This window comes from Theropithecus gelada, chromosome 7a, assembly GCF_003255815.1.
Source record: "Theropithecus gelada isolate Dixy chromosome 7a, Tgel_1.0, whole genome shotgun sequence".
NCBI classification, from domain to species: domain Eukaryota; kingdom Metazoa; phylum Chordata; class Mammalia; order Primates; family Cercopithecidae; genus Theropithecus; species Theropithecus gelada.
In genome coordinates, this window is record NC_037674.1 from 42,689,697 (window position 1) to 42,717,461 (window position 27,765).

The 27,765-nt window shown below is 47.5% G+C and overlaps 1 protein-coding gene across 4 annotated transcripts in view; it reads left to right on the forward strand.

Moving 5' to 3' along the window:
• SMAD3 (SMAD family member 3) overlaps nt 1–27,765 on the forward strand; it is a 129,979-nt gene that overhangs the window by 57,453 nt on the left and 44,761 nt on the right. The window contains exon 1 of one of the 4 annotated variants that reach the window (XM_025390854.1): nt 2,279–2,524. The exons of 2 other annotated variants lie outside the window; for them this stretch is intronic. Coding sequence is in view for 1 of the 2 variants with exons in the window: in XM_025390853.1 (XP_025246638.1) it covers nt 14,965–14,972 (8 nt within the window). In the remaining variant the exon portion in view is untranslated. Of the gene's footprint in view, nt 1–2,278; nt 2,525–14,879; nt 14,973–27,765 lie in introns of those variants that run through there. One more of the 4 variants, XM_025390853.1, reaches the window with a different exon arrangement.

Consider the following 27,765-nt stretch of genomic DNA (forward strand, 5'->3'; position numbering starts at 1 on the left):
TTGCACTCTAGCTTGGGCAACAAGAGCAAAACTCTGTCTCAAAAAAAAAGGAAAAAAAAATTCTAACATGTTTGAGATTGACTACAATTCCTAGCATAGTGCAAGTGTTGGTAAATAGTAGCCATTAATATTATGAGCATATCATCACCTTCTCCCAGGATTTTAATTCTATAGTATAGAATCCAGTACATAGGAGGCACTCAGACAGACAGAATGCCCCAAAATTGGGAGACAAGACAAACTTATTTTGAAATAGTCTTTTTTTTGACATTTCCAAAGAGTATATTCAATGTTTTTCTGCAACACTTGGCCTTCTTTTTAGGTGAAGGACCTCTACATTTAAAGCAGTAGATTCAATTGCTAACCTGAAAAGCTATAATAAAACATCCCAGAGTATCCAAAAAGCCTGGAAACAAAGGGAAAATAGTGTGTCCTGCTTTCCAACTTTTGGATATGCTGTAGAATAGACTGAAACAAATCACTGGAAAATAGGTTGTTGTCAGTTTTATTCAGAGGCTTTTGTTCCTTTGGATTTTCGTTTTTTATTTTTGGGACAGAGTCTCCGTCACCCGGGCTGGAGTGCTGTGGTGCGATCATAGCTTACTGCAGCCTCAAACTCCTGGGCTCAAATGATCCTCTAGCCTTGGCCTCCTGATTAGCTGGGACTACAGAAGCATGCCACCACGTCTGACTAATTTTTGGATTTTTCTGTAGAGATGAGGTCTTGCTATGTTGGGCAGGCTGGTCTTGAACTCCTGGCCTCAAGTGATCCTTCCACCTCAGCTTCCTGACATGGTAAGATTACGGGCATATGCTACCACACCCAGTTTTTTTGTTCCTTTGAAAGAAGACATTGCTAATGATTGCCCTGGGGTGTCTAGATGACCCCGCCAGCCATCCACCTCTGCAGTTTACACAGCTTGTTGATCTCCATAGTGAGAATTAACTTCACAATCTGAGCCCGAGAGGCTGGAGGATTGTCAGTCTTTAGAAAAAAAAACAAAAACAAAAACAAAAAACCATTATCTTTAGAGAAAATGAAGTTGTTGAGGAAGAAGAGTAGACACATACTTTCTGGAAATATTTTCAAAGGGAATTAGAAAAAGATTTTGGTTGTCCGTTGGTGAACGAGAATATTCATAAGCAGAATGCCTCATTACTATGTCACACAGCTGACCAAGGCCTCATCTGAGACTGTGTTTGAATAGAAATTAAACAGGGCTGACAGTGAAGTTTCAGCTTTTAATTAGCTTTCAAAGGTATACCACTACCTGTGATGTTGGAGCACCTTGAAAAACCTCACTGCTCTGTGCCTGAATGAGGGGCATCTAGAGGGCTTGGAAGGGAAGATGTGGCACGGGGCAGCCGGGGAGAGGCTGGTGGCCAGAAGATGACCCTGATCTTGGTGAATTTACCTGGCATCTGAGCCTGGCCTGAACAATTCAGAAACCTCATTTTGTCAGTCTTGGAGTCAGGGCTCCTGTCTCTTAGCAAAAAGCTAATGCACACATCAAGTGTATTTACTGACAAGTGTAACCACTGTGAGTTTGTAACCAGGGTGCTGTCTGCTTATGGGCACACCACCCGACCAGCCAAATGGTCAGAGGGCTGGGTGGGTTGGGGAAGGGGAGGGAGGGAGGGAGTCATGGGAAGCAGTTGTGCTGTAGCATGGGCTACAAGCCCTGGTGGCTGGGTGCATCCCTGTATTCCATCCAGGCCCACCCACTAGTGGGCCAGCCCTTTCCCTCTGGACAGTTCTTGCTTGGGCACTGACTGGGTTTGCTGCTGAACCTCCTGGCCTGGCAGCTCTGGTTGCTGATCCACCCGCTTCTTTCTTTATGGAGATTAAGAGTGGCTCCAGCGTGTGTATGGAGAGCCTCTTTGAAGCGCTGCTGCCTTTCTGTGCCTAGATCCACGATCTTCTCTCCGGGATCACCCCGTTGGACATTTGCTTTCCACCTTCTCCAGTCCCAGTGAATGCATGAACCTCTGTCCTCACTGTTGCTGGCTGAGCCAGATGACAGTCCTGTGACCTGGCCTCAGGACCACTCTCCTAGCCCACCGTGGGTGGATGAAGCCAGTGGGAACAGGATGATAGGAGTTAACCACTTTTTAGGCCTCATCGGGCCTTTTCACTTTAATAGCTTAGCAGAGACATCTGTGATGGCTTGCATCCAGAGTGCGTGGTATTTATTTTTGATTTGAAATATGAAAAGCATTTTTTTTAAGACAACTGACTCCTCTGAGTCATGCCCATGGGAGCAAACGGCCTGAAATATGAGCTTGTGCTTGCTGGAGGAGGATGACAGAGGAGCCTGCTGCTGGGTTCACTGGTGCTGGGGTTAGGTCACTGCTGGGCTGAAGTGCACTGACCATAAGAGCAACATGTGGGCAAGAGCCGCGGCACTGGGGTAATTTATTGCCGCCGCTCACTTCACCAGGAACCCCACACGCTGGGTTCCCACAGGATGGGACAACTGCATGGAAACCCACACTTGGGCCTGTGTTGAGCAACCACGTTTGAGTAAGAGTTATCTTATTTGGCAGGGTGGGTTAGGTGTGGGGTATTTGTCACTGAGAAGCAGAAACTGTGCTTGACAGACAGTCCCTGAGTCCTTAGGGAGGTGCGTAGTTTTCTTTTCTTTTGTGGGTTCATCTTACCAGCAGTCGTGTTTGAGAATGTGCACAGCTCACCTTTGTTCAGCCCTTTACAGTTCACTTCCACAGCCTTCTTTGCGTCTTGCCACCATCTTGCGTGGTGTCAGGCCAGGGGTTAGGATGCTCTGTTTACAGATGAGGAGATTGAGGCATGAGTTGTGACTGCTCACAATTGCTTCCTGAGTGGTGGGGCAATGCTGGGGCACTGCGCCCAGACTCCAGACTTCCAGGGGTCCGGGACCTCCTGCTGCCAATCTCCTAGCCTGCTACCACAGCTGTCTGTTTCTTGGCCTCTCCCTAGACTTCTAATGGAACTCTTGGGGTACAGTCTGGAAATAGGTGTTTTTTTTTTTTTTGAGACGAAGTCACGCTGTCTCCCAGACGATCTCGGGTCACTGCAAGCTCCGCCTCCCGGGTTCACGCCATTCTCCTGCCTCAGCCTCCCAAGTAGCTGGGACTACAGGCGCCCGCCACCTCGCCCAGCTAGTTTTTTGTATTTTTTAGTAGAGACAGGATTTCACCGTGTTAGCCAGGATGGTCTCGATCTCCTGACCTCGTGATCCGCCCGTCTCGGCCTCCCAAAGTGCTGGGATTACAGGCTTGAGCCACCGCGCCTGACCTGGAAATAAGGTATTTTAAACGTGCTTTGCAGCGATTGTTACAGATCATCATGTTCAGGTGGCACAGGGGCTGACCCTGCTTCAACTTCCCCCTCAGACATTAAACCTGTACCACCCACTGAAATGGTTTTGATTTTCTACTCTGCGCTTAAGGCCCATCTTCCCCCCATGAATGCCAGCTCCCCAAGGACAGAGCCCTTTCCTGTCTTGTCCACGGCTGTGTCCCAGGGCCCTGGAAGGTGCCTGGCACACAGTAGGCCCTTAGTAAATGTTTGTCGGATGAGTATGTCTCTTTTTCAGCCCTGTGGTTAGCTGGGAGAGCTCTGACAGTAGAGTCTGGCAGGTCTGGTTCAAGCATCCCTTTGGTGTAACATGGTGTGAACGGTGGGGCCTCACTGAGTTGTGGAGTAGAGGGCTGTGTCTCCGTACGGCCTCCTGGTGAGGAGAAGATAGTCACCACCCACACAGGCACACTCTTGAATATTCCAGCACAAGGTGGGCACTCATTAGAGGGCAGCTCTTACGGCCACTGCCTGGTGTGTCTTGGCGTGAGCAGTAGGGTCATCGTGGTGGTCAGTTTTTCCACTGCCATCAAATGGGATCCATTTAGTTCTCAGACAGACAAGGTATAGGGCTGGACTCTGTGCCGTGGGCTAAATACCGACTGCCTCGAGCCTCAAATCAAGACCAGACACCGGCATAAACCCAGGTGGCCCAAGCCGAGGTCGCTTCCCAGGGCCAGCCTCATGAATGGATGAGTAAATATTTACCCTGTCTGAGGTCGAATGTGAACTGTCTACCAGGTGTTTTGTTTTTCTGTCTCCTCCCTCTCTTTCTGGGGTGCCTCCCCCTGTAAAAAAGGAAACCAAGAGGCTGACAGGTTAAGTGACGGGCTTGACACAACTAACCATCAGAACGTCCTCCAGTCGCATCTAAGTCCCGTTCCTTCTTAGGCACTTCCTCCAGGAAGCATTTCCAGATGACTGGCCCATCCTGCCCTTTCCCTCCTCTGAGCCACAGCCTGGAGACAGCCCTCTACCTGTGAATCCATACGGGATATAGGCACAGGGGAAGAGGTTTGCTCATCCTCTCTCCTTCACCCTTGTACATATTAATACTCACCTGGCAATGAGTCCTATGCAGCTCTTGTGTTGACCTTCCATGTCCGTGTCTTCTGTGCCCATCTCTGGAGTTCCTGAAGGTGAAGGGCTATGTCTGCTGCACCTTCAGACTTTTTGAATTGGTTGATTTGTACATCCATCTATTCACCCCACCCCCACATCCTACTGTACACGCTTATGGTCAGTCTATTCTGTGTCAGGCTCAGGGCCTTTCTCCCCAGAGTGCGTTCATGTCCAAGGCTAGAGTGGATGGCTAGAGGCCAGAGGACAGCTTAGGCTGAAAGTGGGAGACTATCAGTGGAGCTGGGAGGAGCTGAGCTTCTGAAACTTGGGAACATTCAGCCTTGCTAATGAGCTCCTCTGAAAAAATATCTTATCAGGCCCTCAGCTATCCACCAGTTCTCCCTTTCCAACTTGCAGCCTGCACCCTGGCCACAAAGTTCATAGGCAACAAAATAGAATCCACCTTCCCTATCACTCACCCCTTTTAAAATGTGACTAACTCTGAGCTAACCAAGCCTTGGCCAGACGTGGATATGGTTATGCATGGACTTCGTTTTGTGGTTTGTCATTTCTGACTTGCTGGGAAATCCTTTGTTGGGGGTGGGGATGGGAAGTAGAGCATCTCTGGGACTGGAGTTTTTCTAAGATGTGTGAGATTTAGAGGCTTTCACACTGCAAAAACAGGGAGAGTGGGCTGTCTGCTTGCCTTTATGGTCAGTGGAGAAGAGCCCAGACTTGGAGGAAGAACAGCTAGGTTCAGATCCCTGCTTTTACTCCTGACCATTTAGTAGCCTTGGCCGAGTCCCTCAGCCTTTTTGCCTCAGTTTCCTTATCTGTAAAACATGGGGTTCTTGAAGGATTAAAGGAACTGGTGTGTGTAAAAGCCAGGAACATAGTTCCTGGTGTATAGTGACTTGTTATAATTCATAAATCATAATTCATTTCTTTTTTTTTCAAGGCCAACGTAAGATTTCTAAGAGTTTGGTTTTCAGAGAGTTGGGGTCTTGCTTTGTCGCCCAGGCTGGAGTGCAGTGGTACGATTATAGCTCACTGCAGCCTCAAACTTCTGGGCTCAAGAGATCCTCCCACCTCAGCCTCCTAAGTAGCTGGGACTGCAGGTGCACGCCACCACACCCGCTAGTTTTTAAATATGTATTTTTAGTAGAGCGAGGCTTGCCATTTTGCCAAGGCTGGTCTGGAACTCCTGGCCTCAAGCGATCCCGCAACTTGGCCTCCAGAAATGCCAGGATTATAGGCCTGAGCCACCACACTCAAGCCTTCTAAAAGTGTTTTGGTGTGCACCATTAGCACTGTGTCTTAAAGGTGATGTGCACCTTTAGCACAGAGTGTTAAATGCACGGTGGATGGATATCATGTGCATTTTACAGATGAGGCAACAAACTCAGGCCCAGCCACTGACCCAAGGCCACATAGTCCCAGATAGAGTTGGAATTTGGAATATTCCAAATATTCTGCTGACTCCAATCCTAGGTGCCTTCCACTCACCTGTCCTCTTTCCTCTACCCCTGGGACCCCTGGGAAGTGATGTGCACTTAACACATCACTGTGGGAAAAATATAGCAGGAACTAACAGGACTCCTCTCTCAAGAAGGAATTTCAGTCTACTTGGGGAAAGAATAATGGCCAAGCAGTAACTCACGTTTGTTTAGCATTCTAGAGCAGTGTTGCCTGATATCACTGTAATGTGAGCTATGATGTACAGCAGCCCCCACTTGTTCTTGGTTTTGCCTTATGAGGTTTCAGTCAGCTACAGTTTGGAAATAGGTGAGTATAGTACAATCAGATGTGTTGAGAGAAAGAGACCACATTTATATGACTTTTATGATAGTATATTGTTATAATTGTTAGATTTCATTATTAGTTATTGTTGTTAATCTCTTACTGTGTCTAATTTATAAATTAAACTTTGTCCTGGATGTGTATGTATAGGAAAAAACACAGTGTCTATAGAGTTTGGTACTATCTCTGGATTCAGGCATCCACTGGGGGTCTTGGAATGTATTCCCCTTGGATAATTACAATTACTTCTAAAATCTGAAATCTTCTGGCCATGTTAAAATGTAAGGTGAGGGCGAAATTAATTTTACCTAATATATCTTGTTTAATACAGTATATCCCAAACCATCATCATTTTAGCATGTACTCAAATATAAAGATTGTTAAGGAGCTATATTACATTCTTCTTTATCATACTAAGTCTGAAGTTGATGTGTTCTTTATACTTGCGGCACATCTCAGTTTGCACTGTCCACATTTCAAGTGCTGCCACGTGACTGATGGCCACCATATTGGACGCAGCAGCTACAGGCTTTCTTCGTTAGGTCAATTGATGTCACCTGCATTTTGGAGTGGAGTCATTGAGCTCCCTGGCTGAGTTACTAGTGAGGAGCTGGGTGGGACCAGAGCTTGGTTTTCTTCCCATTAAGGAAGAAGGGAAACTTGGATTTGCTGAATATCTACTATGTCCTAGGTGCTGTGCTAGATACTCTACCTTTGTCATTCCATTTAGTTCTCACAGCAGCCTTGCATGGTGGTTGGATATCATGTGCATTTTACAGATGAAGCAGCAGAAACTCAGAGAGACCCAGCAACTTACCCGAGGCCACGTAGTCCCAGGTAGAGTTAGAATTTGGAACAGGGCCTGCTGACTCCGGTACTAGGTGCCTTCCACTCACCTGACCTCCTCCTCCTACACCAGGGGTCCCCAGTCCCAGGGGTCCCCAACCCTGGGGCCACGGACTGATACTGGTCTGCGCCTTGTTAGGAACCGGGTCTCGTAGTAGATGAATGGTGGACAAGTGAGCATTACGGCCGGAGCTCTGCCTCCTGTCAGATAAGTGACTGCATTAGATTCTCATAGAAGCATGAACCCTATTGTGAGTTGTGTATTGGAGGCATCTAGGTTGTACACTCCATATGAGAATCTAATGCCTGATGATCTGAGGTAGAACAGTTTCATCCTGTAACATCCCCCCAACCCCCCGTCTCTGGTGCCAAAAAGACCGGGGACCACTGCCCTACACAGAGAAAGAGAATTTGCACATAGCAACTTAGGCAAAGTATTCAAGGAAAGTGCCAGGGGATAGGAAGGACACCATGGGCTAGTGGCCTGTCCAGTAACAGCTTCAGGGCATCAGTTCAGAAGGCCTAGGCCTGCTTTGGTTGGGGTGTACATGTAAAAGCAGCATTCCGTCTAATCACAGGTTCTGCCTGAAAGGTGGACACTTTTAACCCTTTGGGGGACAGGGTTGGTGATAGCTAGTCGGGGGTATGAGGTGGGGGTGAGGAGGTGGTAGTGGGCAGCAATTGCAGAGGCCAGAGATCTGGGCTATGTTCTGCCTGCCACGCTGGGAATGCTGAGTACTTCCCTAGCCTCCAAGCAACTGAGACTTTCTGCTCGGGGAATCCCCAAGGATTTGGGGCAGCTGGAATTGTGCAAGCTATCGAATGCATGCATGGATTCATGCAGTCACTCACTTCACAAATATTCACTGAATACGTGCTTTGGGCCAGAATGATTTCGGCAGGAATATCTTGTCCTACATGCTATTGCTATGTCCTCTGAGGACCTGCTGCTTCGCACGTGTAGATAGATCTCCCTCCAGAGTACTCGGCAGATTCCCGAAGCTGACTGAGGCTCAGGGAGTGTCAGCCCCTTGCCACAGGTCATATGGTACCGAATGGAAGGTGTGGGACCTCAGAACCAAGAGGTTTTGACTCATTTGTCCCTCTTTCTGTCTGTTTTGCCATCGGCCGGGAGATAGGCATTGAGTTGTTTCTATTTGCCAGGCATGGAGCTGTGTTTTCAGGGGTTTCACTGTTGTTGTTTTCATTTTGAATGTGTTTGTTTTGTTTTACTTTTAAGAGCAATCACAGTGCTCCTGATGCTGAATGGTGGCTGACGTCTGTTGCATGCCAAGCCCTGTGCAGGGTGGTGGTCACAATTTATTCCAGGGATTTCTCCCAGTCCCGCTGTAAAGAGGAGGAAACTGATGCTCAGAGATTTGGACCTTTCTGAACATCATGAAGCTAGGGATTTCAGTCCCAGCCCCTCTCTCTAGAGCCCCGACTTAGCCACTATACCCCACTGCCTCTCTGTGACCAGGGTTGAGCCCTGGTCCTCAAATGAAGCCCGATTTGCCAGAACCTTCTTGTGAGGCCTTACCTGGCCTTCAGTTTTACCACGTGTTAATTGGGCGCGGGGCAGCCAGTCCATCCTCTTGTGCAGAAATCACCCTGCCCAGGAGATGGGTGCTTCTTCAGGATACTACCTGGCTCAGAACACTGCACTAACAGGAGATAGAGATCCGATGTGTGTGAACTGTGTGAAGGCATCTCTCTCTGCTCCTCCAATCTCCCCCTTCTGTCTCATCATGCAGGACAAGCTCAGGTTGTCGTCCTGCCTCTGTTGGGAGGACCCTTGAGTGGTCATCTCCCGTGCCCAAGCAGACCTGCAGAGAACCCTGTCCACACTGATGGTCATCTGAGACACGGAACTTCATGACAGGAACGTGTCTTGGAGGATAACTAGCAAGTCTTTCAGTTTATAGAGGGGGAAACTGAGTCCTGAGCGATCAGCCACGTAGATTGTAGAGACCTGATGATGCGTCTCATCTCCTTATCTGAACAGCAAGTTCCCATGCTGCGAACGTCTCACCCTGACCCTCACCGTATTTTTTAGGAAGTGGATGGGGCTTTGAGAAGGACAGCCTCACTGTTTTGCCCATTTCTGTGATGGAAAATCAAGGAACATTGCCCCATCTTCACCCCAGGAATCTATATGCCCCCTCCCATAGGCAAGATGGAAGCTAGACCAGAATGTGCGGCTTGTGCTTCTTGCAGGGATGGTGAGGGCAGATGGGGCAGGGAGACATCGTTCCTAAACCCAGCCTTTTGACCCAAGAGGCAGGGACTCCAAGGCTGTAGAATGGGAGAAATTGTGGGAGGAAAAGCACTGGGCAGGAGGCCTCAGTCAAATGCACCTGCAGTTTTTAGCTGTGTGACTTGGGCACAGTGCCACCCATGAGCTCCCATTTTCCTATCTAGGACAGTGGACTCACGAATAGGTGTGAGATGTGCCCTCCCAGAACTGTTGCATGAATTGAATGAGGTGCCTTGCTTAACTGTACTGAATACGGGGGAAGCCTGCTTAATAATGGATGACAGGCCTTTTATCATTAGCAAGCTGCCGCACTCCCCACTCATCACTCCAAGGCAGCCTGTTGCATTTTCCTTCATTCTGATAAACTCCTTGAGTTGAGCAGAAATCAGACTCCCCGTAACTTCTGCTGCGCAGTTTAGAACAGCCCACCATGAAGCCTTGTGTCCTTCGGGACATTCTGCCCTGTCCACTCGGATTTCTCTCCTCCCTCCGAAGCATCATCACCTTCCTCCTCTGTTCCTCCTCTGACCCATGTTTTGCACTTCCTTGCTCTGTCACTCCTCTTTAAACACTTGTCCAAATTGTTTGTGGCCCATCCTGTATTACGCCCAGGGCAGATGCAATAGCTCAGCCCAAGCAGCAGAGACCATGGCCTCCCTGGTGTGGGGTCTGTGCCTCTTCTCCAGGCAAGTGGCTGTGACAGTCTAACTTCCTGGAAGGGTGAACTCAATGACATTGGCTGAACTGCTGGTGAACACGGGAAAAGCCCTCCCGGACCTCTTATCTCTCTCTTCTTGCCAGAGGAAAACCATGTCCCTGTTCGTCCCATTGGAGCACTATCAGGCTTATAGCCATAATCCTTTACACCATAACATAACTTTGCCCCAGATGCCAATATTATATGCCCATATTTTTTTCTAGAAAAACTTAATTGGGATTTTAAATGCATTTGGGGGATGGGCTGCTTTTGTGTTTTCCACCGAAAACAATGAGAAGGAAAACAAAGTATGATCCTATTGCCAGAAAACTGGAGCCAAATCTGAAATTAATTTAGAAAGTCATTAGTATTTTCCATTTGCGAACCCCAAAATGAATGTAGGTGCAGTTCCTTGCAATTAACTGCAAATTAGGAAAGGGTTGGGAGGAATTTTTAGGGACCAACACACAGAACTGTAGCAGAAGTGGACGGGGGAATGGAACCAAGAATTGCCTTGGTTTTCACTCAAGTCTGTGGTTTGGGAGAGTGGTGCCGACTCAGATATTCCCCAGAAGAGAGCACTTTTTCAACAACCTGAAAAGTGGCAGGGACCTTTGGAATGATCTGTTCTAACCTTTTCATTTTCTCAGTGAGGCAACTGAGAGGTTCAGAAAGGGTACGCGACTTGCCTAAAGTCACACAGCCAGGAAGGTCAGAACGAGGACCCGAGAGAGCCCTGCTTCTGACTCCCTGGCCAGTGGTCCAGCCGCCACTGCCCCCTCTCTCCTGGGTGCTTGTCTGCTTGTGCCTTTCATGTTCAGACCTTGAGATATTTTCACGTTTAGCACCACTCCTCATTAGAGTAGAGAAAAATGGGATGATGTGGTCAGAGTCACCCGCAGAGTCACCCCAGGTTTCAGATGTGCTGGTGCTTACCGACTGCCACAGGGAGAAAGCAGTGGTTTCTCCCTTCCCTTCAGCAGCCTGGTTATTTCCAAGGCCCAACCCCCGCGACTCCCCACCAAGCCAGGCCCCCACCACTGCACATTGAGAATCTGCTGCTCTGTGAATGAAATTGGCCTGGGGTTAATGAGCGGTGAATGTGTGTCAGTGTTTGGTATTTGCAGCAGGAGCTTTTCCTGCGATTCCCTAAGCTCAGATGAACGGGGCCTTTAAGATGCCATCCAGCCATCAGAGAGATGCAGGAAAGGCCTTTTGAAATGCTGTTTCCCCTGACCCATTTGAGGTGAGGCCCTGTGATGTCATTTCCCCGGTGGTGTGTGAGAGAGTGAGCAGCGCTAAGAAAAGCCACTGCTGAGAGTTCACAGTCCTTGCTTCAGTGTTGTCTTACTCTCAGGGTGCCTTAGAGGACTCACAGCAACCCTGCCTCCAGCTTCTCCAGCTCCCTTTCCTTGGCAAACACTTGACCCATCCCAGCCCTTGGGCTTGCTTTCCTCCTCCTCTGCTACCACACACTGTGGGTGGTGGGAAATTACTAAAGGCACAACTCTGGCTCTCAAAGACTCTTAAGTCCAGGATCGAGAAGAACTGTGTTTACACGGAGTTGTCAAGGATCGTTCTGCCAGTGATAACCTATCAGCGTGCAACTCTGTGCCAGGTCCTGCTCTGGGAGCTTTATATGTGCTGTTGCCCCTCACACTCATGGCAGAGGTGAGACAGAGTGCTGGGAGATTTCTACAGACAAGGAATCTGAGGTTTAAAGAAGCGATGTTTGATGAGCCACTGAGGGGTGGGGCTGGGATTGGAACCAAAGCTGGCTGCCCTTCAGCTCCCAGGGTCCTGCTGGAGAGATGTGCCCAGGCGGGCCTGTGCTGGGACAGTGGAAGCAGGAGTGTCACTGGTGGCTTTGTCCTGGAAGCTGGGCAGGTGCTGGGGACAGAGCTGGCCTGGTTTTGGAGCCACAGGAGAGAAGATGGCCAGGAAGAGCTGTGTTTGGAAGGTTCCTCTCTGTGCCAGGGGTCAGCAGTCTGGGTTCTAGCACTGAGAGGGGCAAAACGTGGGTTTGTAGGAGAGAGAGGGTGACCCCCAGTGAGGGTAAGAAAGATCAGCTCCAGTGAGCTCTTCTTAACCTGGGTCGCAGCCTGCACCAAAAATCCAGGGGCAGCCCCTGGGCCCAGCCTGCCCCCTTCACAGTCCCCTGACTGTTTGAGGCCATGGGCCAGTGGCTTTGCCCCTTGGAAGCTTGGTTTCATCATGCGGGACAGAAAGGGGTCAAAACACCCCTTTTCATTGTTAAGATTAGATGATTTGAGAGCCGAAACTTCTGGCAAAGTACCTGGTACCAAGGAGGCCCTCTAAGTAATTAAATGATAGTTTTCATTTTCCCTTCCACTTAATTGTTTTTTCAAAAAAAACTTTTCTTCCCTGTAATAACAAATTTCAGAAGACAAGTTAATACATTGTTGTGTATACTCTCAGGCCAAGAATTTCCTCAGTGTTTACATACCAGAGTAGTACTTTGAACTTCGATTTTCTCCTCTGCCTCTATGCTGGTTCAGACACCCTCTCTAAGATGCCAGAAGCAATGCCCTGCCTTGGCCTATTTTTGGGGTGGGGTGTGTGTGTGTGTGTGTGTGTGTGTGTGTGTGTGTGTGTGTGTTTTCATTGTATTATAAAAACATGAAACATTTGAATTACGGGCAAAGGGTAACTTAGCCATGTACCTTCTACCAGATTTAATAAATGTTAGTATTTTCCATATTCACATCAGGTATTTGTAACATCTCTTTCTTTACTAAAAATAAAGAACCTTCTGCTGAAGACCTCCTGTTACTCCAACCCCCTCTCCCTTCTTCGCGCTCCTGTTTCACAGGTGTTTACTCTCTTTTAAACTGGTGTGTGTCCTTCCCAGCTAGAATTTTGTAGTGTATTATTTGTAAAGCCAAATAACCCCATTGCAATGTGTTTGAACCGCCAAAACAAATGATCAACTTTTGGGAAAAGAAGGCTGAATATCCACGGCCAGATCAGTGACTCGAGATTGCAGAACAAACCTACCTGCTCTCATATTGAAATCTCAAAATTACAAATTCATTGCCTTTGACTTAAAACTTGAAGCCCTCAACCCTGCATAATTGCAGATACATTAAAGATTGTGCCATCTTGAGCTCCCAGGGTCATCTGAACCTTTCATGTGAAGAGATACATCCCAGAGTCAGAGTCAGTCATTCTTTTTTTTTTTTTTTCTTTTTGAGATGGAGTCTTGCTCTGTCACCCAGGCTGGAGTGTAGTGGTGTGATCTCGGCTCACTGCAACCTCTGCCTCCCAGATGCAAGCAATTCTCCTGCCTCAGCTAACTGAGTAGCTGGGATTACAGGCATGGGCCACTATGCCTGGCTAATTTTTGTGTTTTTTAGTAGAGACAGGGTTTCGCCATGTTGGCCAGGCTGGTCTCGAACTCCTGACCTCAGGTGATCCACCCACCTCTACCTCCCGAAGTATTGGAATTACAGGCGTGAGCCACTGCTCCCGGCCCAGAGTCAGTTATTCTTAGAGCAGGTGTTCTGGTTTTTGTCTTTAATGCTTCCCTCCCCACTTTAACATAACTGCAATATATAATTATTGTGGAAAATTTGGAACACATGGAGAAGTAAAGATTGAACTTGCTGACTGCCCTATTACCCCAACCTGCACCCCCATGGAGATATTTTCTCCCCATCCCCCCAAGGGCAGAGGATGGAGATCCCTGGGCTCCTCCAGGTGGGGAGTGGCACCATGGTCTTTTCAGGTTTCCTAGGGGACAGGCCCCATTGACCATCGGATATGTGTCCCCAAGGTGGTTAGAGGCCATCACCTCCCTGAGGTCAGCTCAGTGGGCGGGGCTGGGCAGCTCCTGGTGGTCTACCCACCATGCCTGTTCATCAGGTTGGTGTCTGACCTCTTTCTGGTGTCTGGTGCTGATCCAGGCAAGGTGACAAGTGCTCAACAGAGGAGTCCTGGTTCCTTCAAGGACGCTGGGAAGTGTAGGACAGAGCAGGCTGCGTTTGTGGTTTTTGCCAAGGCTTGACTTTTGACGACTTTTCTGAAAAAGATCAGGGGCATTTTGTTTTGTTTTGTTTTGTCATTTTTTTTTTTCCCAGTAGATGTTCCTATTTGGTTCACAGATATAAACACTTGAACCAGGCGATATCAGCACTGCAAGTCGATTTACCACCACAGCCATTCTCTAGTACCCGTATGAACTGTTCCTTCGTAAGTTCTTCCTTTTTGCTTTTTTAAACAGAAATTATTTTCATTAGGATCACTACTTTCCCATGTGCATTTTACCACAAAATTTGGTTCTAATTTTGTTGGTTCGCTTGCTGTTAGTACTCATGTTAGCTTCTGCCATTCTTTCCACCGTGTCCTGGGTAAAATTTTGCATATCCGAGTGGTTGGATTCTTTCATCAGTTTTTGGTTAGTGACTTTCGTGGTCTGCAGTTTTAGCTGCTTTCAGTTTTATTTTGTGTTGAAGTTTTTTCTATGAGATTGGATTTTTACAGGGTCAGTTTTTAAAGGTTGCAAGAAGGGTGCTTTTTCAGTTTGCTTATTATTTTCAACACATGTTTTACGTGGGTAATTTTAGCTTTGTTGATCACCAGCTTTGTTTGGGGTGCTTGGTTTCTCTCAAGTTAAATTATCCCAGGTTATCTGGCCACAAGGCCCATAGGGTCAGAATGGCAGGTCAAAATGTCTTGCTGCTTTCTTGAAGACTTTGAAACAAGCTTGCAAAGTACTGTCCTCCCTTTGGATTTCTCCTGTCTGGGTGTTGCCAGGGCTCTCCTGTTAGCGACAGAAAAGAGGAGGTACTAGAATTTGGCCTTCTAGGAAGGGTTGTATTGTCCTTATCATCAGAATCCCTCCCTCCCGTCCCTGTGACCTCCCAACTTCACAAACACATCTTGCCTGACCCTAGGCAAACGTGGAAAGGCGCGGCTCTGGTACACCGGAAAGCACGGTGGATGGGGAGGTAGGAGCCCCGTGCCGGGACATGTCTTCTCTCCTTCTTGAACTCCTCTCCCCACCCATCCACAGGGTTGCTGGCCAGAGATCTGTCAGAGTTCTTCCGGGTTTCTCTTTCTCTGGGTGGGGATGTGGACTCTTAGGATGTCAGGAAGCAACTATAGGAAACCCCCTGTGTGGGTGGAGCAGAGGTGTTGCTCAGGGCTCTCTGCCTGGTTCCGGGTCCTGGGACCCTGCTCCCCGCCCCTGAACCCCACCTCCCCCGGCTCCAGGACGGAGCTGGCTTGCCATTGCAGTGGATCTGCAGAAGAGGGTTCCAGAGTGTGCGGAGAGCACGCTGGGGAGGGGAGCTATTTGTTCCTTTCCAATCATCACTGTACTGAGCGGTTCCCTGGGACAGTTGAACCCAGGAGAACTGAATTCATCTGTGTAAGTAAACACCCATCTCCCCTTAAAGGAAAAGCCCCTGTGCAGCCTCTCTGGGCAGCTGGAATGCTGCTCTGTGGGTCTGGGCGTTTGTTCCTTCTTTCTTTCTTCCTTTGATTTCTTGCTGTCTCCTTCAATTAGGCCTGTGACTGTTTTCACATGGCTATTTGTATATACAAGCCATGCCAGGCATCATCATTTGTGTTTGTCTAGATCAATAAGAGCAGCTTTAACCAAAAAGTCCAGCTGAGAATTTATAAATACCCTTCACCCCCTCCCCTCCCTGGAAGATGTGAAAACACCATCCCATTAACCCTCCGAAGCAGTTGGTGGACTTGATCAGGGAAGATGTGAAATATAATTTCTTTGAATGTGCTTTCTCTTTACCCTTTTAGTGGAATTTGATCAGTGTTTAAGCAACTGTAGCCGATTCCCAGCCCACTTCAAAGCAAAAGCCCTTCACTGTGCCTATTTGCAAAATTACCTTTGAGAGACTGAAGTGTCGGAAATGCATTTAGACATAGATTGTGCTTTATATTAGCTCTCCGTTGCCCCATAAAATGGGCTTGGGCGTATCTGAGGCAGCTACCAAAGGAAACTTAAAAACAGATTCCGGCGGCAGCGATTCTTCTGTGCTCACTGTGGAAAAGAAGGGGGTTAGAGATTTAAGTTTATGTGGATCTTGAGGATTTTAAGAACCAGATTTCTTTTTGCTCACATTAGGGGAAAAAAATAAAGCTCAGATGCCCCGTGATATCTCGTTACGTCAGGTTTTCCTATAAAATGTCAAGACGGCAATATTGGGTTTCCTGGCTTGCTTTTCCCCACTGTGTCTGCTCTTGCCAGAATTTTTATTAGGGGGAGGGGAGCATTCTCTACCCCTCCTCCCTCAATGAAATCATTTCTTCCCTAGCCTTTAACCCGTTAAAGTTTGGGAAGGGAGTACTTTGATTTTAGGGTTAAATACAAAACTTCCCTAGTGACTGTGGCTGGAATTAAGGTGTACTTAAGGCTGTGGCAGCCGTGGTGGGTCCTGGGCTGGCTGGGTGCTAGGGTTTGGTATGGAAAGCAGCTTGCATCACCTGCTTTTCTTCCCATGCCTATGGCTTCCCCAGGCACCCCCTGCAAAGCCAGGCACGATTCCAGCTGTGTTAAAAGGCCCTGGGAAGTGTTAACTGATCAAAAATGTTGAGTAACTAGGATGATTATTATTTTCACCCTGACCAACTTCAATCAGACTGGCATATCTGCGGTCACCAGGTATGCCGCAGGCATGGGTGGAAGCTGTGCTTGTAAAGTGAATGTGTGTAGGCCAGGTGTGGTGGTTCATGCCTGTAATCCCAGCACTTTGGGAAGCCAAGGCGGGTGGATCCCTTGAGGTCCGGAGTTCAAGACCAGCCTGACCAACATGATGAAACTCCATCTCTACTAAAAACAAATACAAAATTAGCCAGGCATGGTGGCACATGCCTGTAATCCCAGCTACTTGGGAGGCTGAGGCAGGAGAATCACTTGAATCTGGGAGGCAGAGGTTGCAGTGAGCCAAGATGGCACCATTGCACTCTAGCCTGGGCAACAAGAGTGAAACTCTGTCTCAAAAAAAAGAAAAGAAAGAAAAGAAAAGGGAATGTGTTTGATGGAATCTGTGCTTGATTAAGCGAATGTGTTTGATCCAAGAGGGCAGGGAATTCTGGAAGAGACATTAAGTACAGATTGACGAGTGTCTTGTCTCACTGCAAAAACCTCCTTTCTCTCTTCCTTCCTAGTCCCCACTGAAAATGGAGTGGTAATAGCTTAGTTCTCACTTTGGGTTCAGGCAAGAGAAATGGTACCCAGGAGGTACAGTTGAGTAGAGAGTCCTTTAACTCTCTTCTTTTTTCTCACTTCTCTTTGTTCCACTGTTCTCTCTTTACTTCTGCCTACCTTAGCAGCATGCTGCAGAATAAACCCTGCTAGGAGGAAGTTTGAAATCTCTAGGCTGAGAAACTATGCAGAGAGCAAATGACCTTCTGAGGGCTCTGGGTACAGAATCTTGATATGATAGGTGGGTCTAGAGCCGACAGAGACTCAAGGCTCTAGAGTCTTTAGCCTTGATGAGACAGATGAGCCTGACGGGACAGTGAGAGTGAAAGGGAATGCTATTAATAATGACACCGGGTCAACACACGTGAACCCAACTGTCCTGAACAAACGGGGGTTTGTGGTTGCACTATAAAGCCCAGGCTCCGTTTTGATTTGGAAGGAGTGACGCCTTCCTCTCTGGAAGCTTAGGCTAGGGTTGCAAGCTGAGGTGTTCACATGGACAGACAGCGTGCAGGAAATGGGGCCTGGTGTAAGGAAACAGAGCAGAACTCAGGGTTCATTCGCAGTCTAAAGGGGGCATTGGCAAGTCGGCATCAGACAGTAGCAACTTGTTGCCAGATCTTCAGAGTTTTTTCAAGAGAAGCCAAAAATCGAGATTTACATATGAAATCTCCCAGTTTGTAAAACTTGGCAACCATTTAAAAATTTTAAAAATGTTATGCAGGCCAAACACAACATCTGTGGGCAGTGGGCAGCTGCCTGTTTTTGACCTCCAGCCCAGACCGATTAATTGATGGCTGTCTTCTGGGTCTCCCAATTCCGGCAACGGGAAGTTTCTTAAGGAAGTTGCCTGGGCTGACCACAAGTGAGGTGGGGAAGTGGAAAGAGGAGCTTGACTTGGCTTCAGTTGATCATTTGCACAATAAATATGTATTGAGCACCTGTTATGTTCAACGTACTGTCTGTGTTGGGCCATGTTTCCTAGTCTACATTTTGGGATGAGCTGTGTCTTCCTCATGCTGGTGGACTCTTTATGCCCTGCATAGGGATGGTTCGATGCTTCTCCCTGAGATTATAGCCAAGATGGATGCAGTGGGAGGAACTTCAAGTGGGGGAATGTTGGGGAAAGATCTGGTTCTGATTGGCAGACCCTGCCAAAGTGAATTGTATTTCAGGTTAACCCAGTGGTAGTCCCCAGGATGAGACAGTCTTCAGCTGAGGAAAGCCCTGGGGATTTGGAAGCTAGAGTAGAGAGAGCCTAGCCAGGGACCCTTGTCTGGCAGTCCCTGAAGGCTGTACCAGGACCAGGAGGCAAAAATCACAGAAGAACAGACTCCATTCAGCTCCATATGTGGCAGAACTTTCTAACAGAGCTCTGTACCCTGTGGCTGTTGGGCCAGATGATCTGTAAGCTGTTTTTCATTACCTGGAAAGTCCGATATCTTGAGGCTGCCCCCTGCACACCCATTAGACTCCTGAATCTTAAACCTGCTCTGGTTCATGGCTTAACTTGGGGTCCGGTGCCCCAGAAAAGCCAATATAAACTCTTAAGTTGAGGCCAGCTCAGTTTGCCTGGGGATGAGGTGAGGTGCTATGGGGAAATAAAGGCTTCTCTAATGCTAATGCTGTGAGGTGTCATTCGTGTGTTTTCCGTTCTCCTGCTCTCTGAATTTTAAATTAGGGCCGGTCATACAAACCTCACAGGCTTGTTCAGTCAACAAAGGCACAGAGAGCTTAAGTCACTTGCTCAAGGCCACGTAGCTAGGCAGTGAGGAGCTGGGGCCTGGACCAGCTCATCTGTCATCCACTGCTCTTTTACTCCCTTTCCTAAACTGTTAGATTTTAATTTCCTTTTGGTATATTCATTCTTTTGTGTGTCTCCTCTCCCCCCCCCCCCCATTGTTTCTCGAACTGTCAGTGTTCAAATGTTTAATAGCTAGGTTTTTTTTTTCCCCCCGTACACTTGGCCAGAAGTAGGAATTCATCACCATCTGTGAACATTTACTGCGCCTCCATGGTTTGCGTGGAATTGTACTAGAAACACTCAACCCCGGGGCTTTGTTGGCAATAAACTAGGTCTTTCTGCAGAACTTCTGAGGACAAATCACCAACGGGTTGGAAAGCATTTCCTTCAGGAATGGCAAAACTCTTATTTTTCACCTTGTTAACGCTGCTCCCACCTTTGTGTCTCCCCTTGTGTCAGTCTTAAGTGTGTTAAGTGCTTTTTTCTGCTCAGTGTCCTAGATAAGAGGTTTCCAAATGATGTCCCCGATCTGTACCCTACCCCCAATTCTCAGGCTTCTGGATAGACAGAGAATGGACATCTGGTTTGTTTTGGAATGACAGGCTAGACTAGAGGCGTCCAGAGGCCTGGTAACGGCAGAGGCTGCTGGCATCTTAAGACATTCAGAAACCACTGTGCTAAATAACGGTGGAGCTGTAGTGATCTCAACATTTCAAGGAGAAAGGAGCTTATGAAGTAGGCTTGTGATGTTTGTGAAAAGGGCCCTGTGGGGCATCTAGTGGGCACCCCATGTAGAGCTGGAACACAGGGACATGATCCCATGTGCAGGAGACAGCTCCAGCCTCTGCATACCCGTCGGCGCACTCCTGGGTTGGAACATCCTCTTCGTTTTCTCTGGCATGTCCTTTTGCTCAATGAATCATTCCCGGCCAGGCCAGACGTCCTTGCTGGATCCAGAGCCAGCTCTCTGCACCAGCCCTGTGATTCTCTAATGCCAGCTTGAAGTTTGGTGACCCATCTTGGGATGCTTTGCCTGTCAAGGCTTTTCACTGATGAATAGTTGTTACGAGCATGTCAGCCAGAATGGTACTTTTCAAGTCATACAGTAATGGATCTGTATGATTTTTTTTGCACAAAGAACTAAATAGCTAAGATACTAATGTGGCAGATATGCCATAGCTACCTTTTCAGTGAAATCTTTAGTGTACACATTTGTCACACTGAATTAGAACATATTAAGGCAGCTCATTAATGTTTCAGTATTTAGAGTTTGTCATACAATGAGCAAAGACAGACATCGTTGACACAGTCTGTTGGAGCAAAATATGTCTAGGCTCTTGCTTGCTTTTTGCATTTTCAAATTCACATTTCTATCAGAATTTTTGAGTTGTTTGTTTGGAGGCAGAGTCTCACCCTGTAGCCCAGGCTGGAGTACAGTGGCCCCATCTCAGCTCACTGGAACCTCCGCCTCCCAGGTTCAAGTGATTCTCATGCCTCAGCCTCCCAAGCAGCTGGGACTACAGGCATGCGCCACGATGCCTGGCTCAGTTTTGTCTTTTTAGTTGAGATGGTTTTCACCATGTTGACGAGGCTGGTCTCAAACTCCTGGCCTCAAGTGATCCGCCCCCCTCGACCTTCCAAAGTGGTGGGATTACAGGTGTGAGCCACTCTGCCCAGCCCTAGGGAGTTGTTTTTTTTTTTTTTTTTTTTTTTGAGGTGGAGTCTTGCACTGTTGCCCGGGCTGGAGTGCATGGCGTGATCTCGGCTCACGGCAACCTCCGTCTCCTGGGTTCACACGGTTCTCCTGCCTCAGCCTCCTGAGTAGCTGGGACTACAGCCCGCCTCAGGTTCCCAGAGTGCTGAGATTACACGTGTGAGCCACCGCACCTGGCCTTTTTTTTTTCTTCTTTAATGTTTGGATTGAGGTATAATTAATATGCAATAAATGGCACATATTTAATGTGTACAGTTTGATGGTTTTGATATTTGTATATGCCCATGAAACCATCACCACAATCAAGATAATGAACATGTCCATCACTCCTCTAAAACTTTCCTCCTGCCTCTTTGCAATTTCACCATCTTGTTTGCCTGCTGCCCCCTGTCCCTAGGCATCCACTGATCTGCTTTCTGTTATTATACATTAGTTTGCATTTCCTAAAATTTTATATAAATGGAATCATACTATATGTATTACTTTTGTCTGATTTTTTTTTAACACAGTATAATTATTTTCAGATTCATCCATCTTTTTGCATGTTTTAGTAGTGACTTTTTATATTTCTTTGTATGGATATAAAGGGAGAGATTATTTATTTTCATTTTCAGTAATATATTTTCATTTTCAATAATATATTTTCATATATTATTTTCATTTTAAAAGTTTCTCCTGAAGTAGTATTTTTTTTTTTTGAAAATATGCTTTGAAAGAAATTTGTTTAGAATTCATTTGGCCCTAAAATCCACGTAATCAATGAGTTAAATCAGTAAATATAATATTTGGCATCTACCATGTTTGCTATATGCCAGGCTTGATGGTGCTTGTAGGGCATAGAAGAGGCTCCTGTCCTAGCCAGTGATTGGTGTGTTCAGGAGGGCCTATCAGTAGTTCACTAGTGCACCATATCCTACATGTGATAGAGCTGTCATGTTCTTAGACACAAAGACGGCTGTTACACTGTTATTTGCAAAAACGTTGAGGTCTTGCTTTCCACAGGCTACGGCCTGATGCGCGTTTCCAATTTTGCACAATGTCACAGCAGATATGCCTTCCACGCCCTTGGTCTTTCACAGCCAGGCATGGGGCTGGAATCTCAGAGCTACGGTTGCTGTGATTCTCTGATTCCTGCTCAGGGGATTGCATGATGGGGGCTGGAGTGCAGGCAGGAAGTTAGCCTCGTGGATTCCCTCATCCTCACAAAGCCAGGCGCACAGGGAGGTGGTGGGGGTAGGGAGTTGCCATGGGAATTTCTTCCCCAACCAGACAGAGTGGAGTGTGTTGCTGGGGAGTTGGAAATGTATCCTCTTTTCCACATCCATTGTTCAGTCAAGTTCTCCTGAAAGAACATTTCTTACTGTGTGTAAGAAAAATCAATAAGCCTCTGATAAATAGTCAGACTGTTGGAAAAGGGACCTTGGAAGTATCTGGTCCAGCCTGCCCATTTTATAGGTGAGGAAGCTGAGGCTCAGCAAGCAGGAGTGACTCAGGAATAAGCACTCATAGCAGAGCTGGGACTTGGGAAACCCAGGCACTGCTTTAGACCTTCATTTTCATAATCCGCGAGGGTGGGAGTTTCAAGAAGGCTTGGCAAAATTTGATAGGACTGGGAAAGAGGTTGTTAATCTCTCATCCTGTGCTCAAGGATGCTGTGCCATTTAAAAAAAAACAAAACAGAAAAGAAAGACAAAATAATTCTCCCAGATGATGTTTCTAGAATGTTCTCACATCTTACAGTCTCCTGACCTTGCACAAGCTTGTTCCAGGAATAACATTAAAATTCATGAGTGGGTGTTCGGCGACATCATTGGGCAGGATTTTCTGGTTCGTGAATGAAAGGTGATAGGTGACACTGTATGTCAGTGTAGCGCTTCTCGGTTTATGAAGGGCCTTCATGTGCAATCTCTATGTGAACCACTTCCCACATAGCCCCTTTATACCAGTGAGGAAATTGGCCCCCAGAGATGAGGCACTTGGCCTGAGGTGGCCCAGGTGGTAAGGAGAGGAGCCAGCTTTCCAATGCAAGTCCCAGTCTCCTGTTGTTTCTACCGTGTCCCCCTGCAAGGCAGCTGGGGTGTGCAGAACAACAGCTTGACACAGTGGGAAGAAGCTGGGCTTTTATGTTCAGAGTTCAGAGCTCAGCTCTGCTCCCCTGCCTGCTGGGTGACCCTGTGGAATACTCCTAACCTCTCTGAGCTTCATTGTCGTCTTTTGGAAGATGAGACCCTGTCCTACAGGATTAAAGTAGTTCAATATAGAGTGCTTACTATACAACTTGCTTCTAGGAAGCAACTGGTCAGTGTTACCTCCTTAATGAGGGTGAAGTAGATGTGGGAATACTAGATGTGAAAAGAGAGCCTATAAAGCAAAACTGAGGACACATTTACACATACCAAGGGGTGCCCAGCCCTGTTCTTCTTGCACATAGAAGCTTAAATGTTTCCTAGATTGAGCCATTAATCTTTGATTTTTTTTGCAAAGGAAGTTAAGACAGAGGTTCTCACCAAGTGCCTTGCACATAGTAGGCCTGTAATACAGACTGGATGATCAGCTGCTCTTTGGAGTAGCACAGAGTATACCTACACACCATTTGAATAAAATGCGACAGCCTGCCAGAGACCAGACTTTGAAGGTTATAGACCCAGGGCGCGTGGTCAGAGCAGCTGTCAGTGGAGGTGCGGCCTGGAGCGGGTAGTGTGGAGGCTGGAGGCTGGAGGGGCCTGTTCCATGGCACCAGGGTTGAGTGGGAGTCAGTGCAGACTTAGAAGAGGGGATGTGTGTTCCGGGGTGGGGAGCGGAGAGGGATTTCTCTGAGACACTTAGATGGAATCTCAGGTCATACAGAGACATTGTCTCTGTGTTTTATATTTTCCTTTGAGAACATCGCCATTTAAGTAACTGATGCTCTGAGTGGGGAGAGAAGAATGAGCCTTTTCCCTCTATTAGAGCCAGTAGCCGCCTCTTCAGGTTCAGACTTCTTAAGGTGTATGGAGACAAAGTTGGGTCAGTGTTTGTAGAAGAAAGGCTCTTTCTCCCTGTCTCCCTCCTGCTTAATCCAAGGAGCAGAGAACACCAGGGAAACTTGGAAGTAGCGGGGGTGATTCGGGAGCTAGATGGGCCCTGACGTGTGAAGCTGCTACCTGGTTACAGCCAGGCAGAGTTGGAAGGGTGTCCTTTGGTGGGGTGAGAAAAGAAAAGGGCAGTCTCCCAAGATTCCCCTGCACCCTGCCAGGCCCTGCCAGGGGCCCCTCCCACCGTTCTTTGCTCCTTCCACGGAGACTGTTTGAGAATTCAGTGATTCACTTCCCGTCGTCAACTCTTGTTTAACGTTCCCCTCCATTGTTACCAAACAATCCAGGCCCCAGTGATGTGTGGTGTTCTGAGAGTGGAGGAGGGAAGAGAGAGAGAGCGAGCCAGAACTGTTTACAGAGCCGGGGAGATGGGCCCAGGCTTGACAGCCGGGCCGACTTGAAAGACAGGCTACAGTGGAGTGTGGCCCCAACAGCTTGGGTGTGTGCAGGGTGGGAAATGCCAGGCACAGCCGCTCCTCCACAGAAACCACTCTGTTCTTTCTGCTCTTGATGGAAGCTCCTGCCCTTTATTGTGGTGTTAGCTTCTTTGTTCAATTACGCCGACAGCTGAGTTTTCTATTTGGGGCCATAGTTTTGAGGTCATGATTCCTGGAGCAGAAAAAAAACAACAACATAGGAGCTCACTCAGAAGGATCCTTGGGTAAATGCCATCCCTTCCTGGGCCCCAGTTTCCTCACGTGTTTGGGGGGAAAAGAAGGTGGTGGTGAAATGCCCCCCACCAGCTCCAAAGTCCTGTGGTTCTGAGGCTGGAATATTCTGCAAAAGGACATTTGCACACCACCCTTCCACCGCCCCCGCCCCAGTGTCGCGTCCAGGTCCAATTCTACCAGCCACAGATGTGAGCATGTCTGGAACCCGTCTACCTGTCTCATTCATTCCATGACCTCTGATTTTTGAGGTCAGTAATTCTGCAGCCTCCCTCACCTTTCTGGTTTAAAGCAACCTCCTCTGTCAGGAAGTTGTTTGAAATCAGTTTAATTCCTTTATATCCCACATGACAGCTACGACTGCCACCGTTTAGTTGATGTTGGTGTCGGGTTTGGGGCTTACTTGGTTTTTGTGTTTGCTTCTAACCTGCAGAAAGAGTCAAAGTTCTGAAGTTTTCTCTCTCATCCTTTCTGTTTGTTGCTCCATGTACAGTAGGGAAGAGGAATTTGTGTTGGTAGAGTCCACATTCTTGATTACTTATTTGCTCTGCTGCTATTGATGATTCAGGTTTTCTCCAAGGCCCTAGGTGCCTAAAAGCATTGAAGGAATGAGAAGTGTAGACACAGAACACCTTTAAGCCACTTCCCCCTGCAAATTAGTGTATTTCACAGGTATTTGGAATGCTAGAAGGTGCTAGAAGGTGAGCAGACACTAGAGATCTGTTGAACCCATCATTTTTTAAATGAGATAATCCATACCATACCTAAAGACTCTTCCATGAGTCAGTAGCACAGCCAGAGGGAGGACCACACACACTCCTGTCATCTAATGAGCGGCCAGGGCTCCAGTCCATCCCCAGTGTGGCCCATATATCCGTGTGCTTTCTCCTCTATTAAATCCAACACTGATAAAAATCGCCAGTTAACAAATATTTGTTGAGCAAGTTTATTGCAAATCGTTCTATTTAATGTCTGCCTACAACCTTAGCCACAGATGACTCTCTCTCCCTGGTATGGCAAGTGGGCAGAGCTTCCTTATTCAAAAACATTTTAGCTTCCTGCACCTCCCCACTGGTTGCTTTCACCTAACTGGCACCTGTGGCTGTCATCCCCCTGCTGTTTTTAATTGCACCTCTCAAGACCAGCTGATTGCTTAAAGAACATTTCTGGTATCGGGCCCATGGCAGTAATGTGCGTCTGTGGATCCCTTTGCTATGAGGCTTGACTTCTCGATCGGGTTCACAAGGCTGGTGGGCAGTCTGAGATCTTTGCTTATTTCTTACGTCTTCTGAAAGGTGCTGTGAAGCTTACCAGTTGCTGCTGCACACTATCAGTTAGTCATTCCATTACCATTACTATTTTCTGAGCAAATGTGACCTGCAAGCCCCATGCTCCATCCAGGATGCAGGCAAGGTTAAGCTGGGTTTCCTTTCCCTCAAGGTGCTCCTGGCACACTTGGGAAGGGAAGTCAGAAACACACAGAAGTCACTTCATCATAGTAGGCCTTTGGTGCTAATTGATGATGAATTTGAAGAGTGCGGGACAGTGGGGACGGTGGACTGTAAGAGTTCGAGGAGGGGAGGATGGAGAGAGGTCATTTTTGCAGAAAGCCACAGAGTGGGTTACTGTTTGAGCTGGAAGATAATTGGACCTCCGAGGGCTCTGTCCCCACCTGCACCTCAGCTCACTATGCTGGTGGCCAAGAGTGCAGGAGCCCCACATTCAGATGCTGTGGCTGCAACATTTTACTTCCACTACTTGGGCCTGTTCAGCATTTGGAGTTTCTGTGCCTGCAAATTAGGCCTGTCTAGGAAGTGGGGGTGAGGTGGTGGGTGGGCAGGCGCTCTGAATCTCAGCTGGGACTGGGTGGGCTGATAACGGGGAGAGTTGTTAAGTATCTAGGACCCAGCGGGAGGACGCCTCACCTGGAAGCCTTTCCTTGTTCCTGATTGTAGCTGTTTTAGGGATGCAGTTTTCAGACAAGGGCCACTTAGTTGATGAGGCCGGCTTAATCCAGGATGGCTGTTGCCACCCTGACATTGTAAGTGTGGGCCTGGCTTCTCTGAAGTCCTCCCTTCTTACTTGTGTGGAATTCCTATCTTCCTGCCCATAGGGGTTCTTTGCTGTCTTAGGTGAATTGCCCCAATGAACCAGAACCTTTTGTTCAGGTACAATAGGAGGTCTGTACCCTTAGACAGAAAGGAATGCTAATTGGCCACTTAACTGTCCTCAGGGTACAGATGCCAGAATATACAGGACACCCATTCTTTGTTACCATTTGGGATGGAAACTGCTTATATAAGCTTGTAAAGCTTTGGTTCAGAAAGCAAGAGAATGTGTATGGAACAGAATGTGTATGGAACGTTAGCAATTGGTATCATGCAAATGCTGCATTTTTTGCATGTAAAGGTACCTCTTTAACTCCATGGTCCTTAAACTAACTTTTTCAAGAAACATGGTCATTTTCCACCCTTCCTTTACTTCCAGCCCCCCATTCCTACCCAACAGTGGCTGAACTGAAAGGTTTGCAAATCCTGAAGGCTTTGGGGCTTCTTTTAAAAACAGGAACTGAGTTGTAAATGTCGTAAGACTGAGATGGGGAATGTTCCTTTCCCAACCATACTGTGTGACATTTGCTAGGAATTGTTGTAAAATCACTGGAGTGAGCGCTTGTCCTGAGGCACTGCCTCTGTGCGTGAATGTCACTGAGTCGCCCGGTTGACCCGTTGCATGTTATGCAGCACTTGTGACACTGTTTTATCTCTCTGGCCGGTGACTCATAATTAAGGAAGTCAAAACTGTGCAATTAACATAAAACCTCCTCATTTGCCCTCTTCACCTTTCCCCAACCCCCGCCCCCAGTCAAGAATGCCCGCCTGCCATTTTCTCTAAGTCTTTGGAAACTTTAAGATTTGTTTTGATAGAACAAGGCCTCCAGTTATCATCATCATCGCCTGGTTCCACTTGTTTTACCCCAAAAGTCTGTGAGAATCTTTTCCAGGAAAAAAAGAAAGTAAGTAAGTAAGTCCCACCCCCAAGCGTGCAGTCTGCCCACGGGAAGTGATTCATGGTGCTCCGATTCATGCAGACCTGACTGCAGGAGGCGGGAGGCTGGGAACCAGGTCTGGGAAAAGAGGGCAGAGAGAGGATACCCAGACCTAATGGCTTCTGCTCTGTGGAAGAAAGTGAAAAACAGAATGACTAAGAGTCCTGTAATAAGAATTGTTTGTTTTGTGAAGTTGAACTAATAGTGAGGTTTGCCGGCAGATAAGACTTGAGAAATTGCAGTTGTCAGGGAAGGGGACTTTTCCATGTCCTGCTTTTTTTTTTTTTTTTTTTTTTTTTTTTTTTTTTTTTTTTTTAGGAGAAAA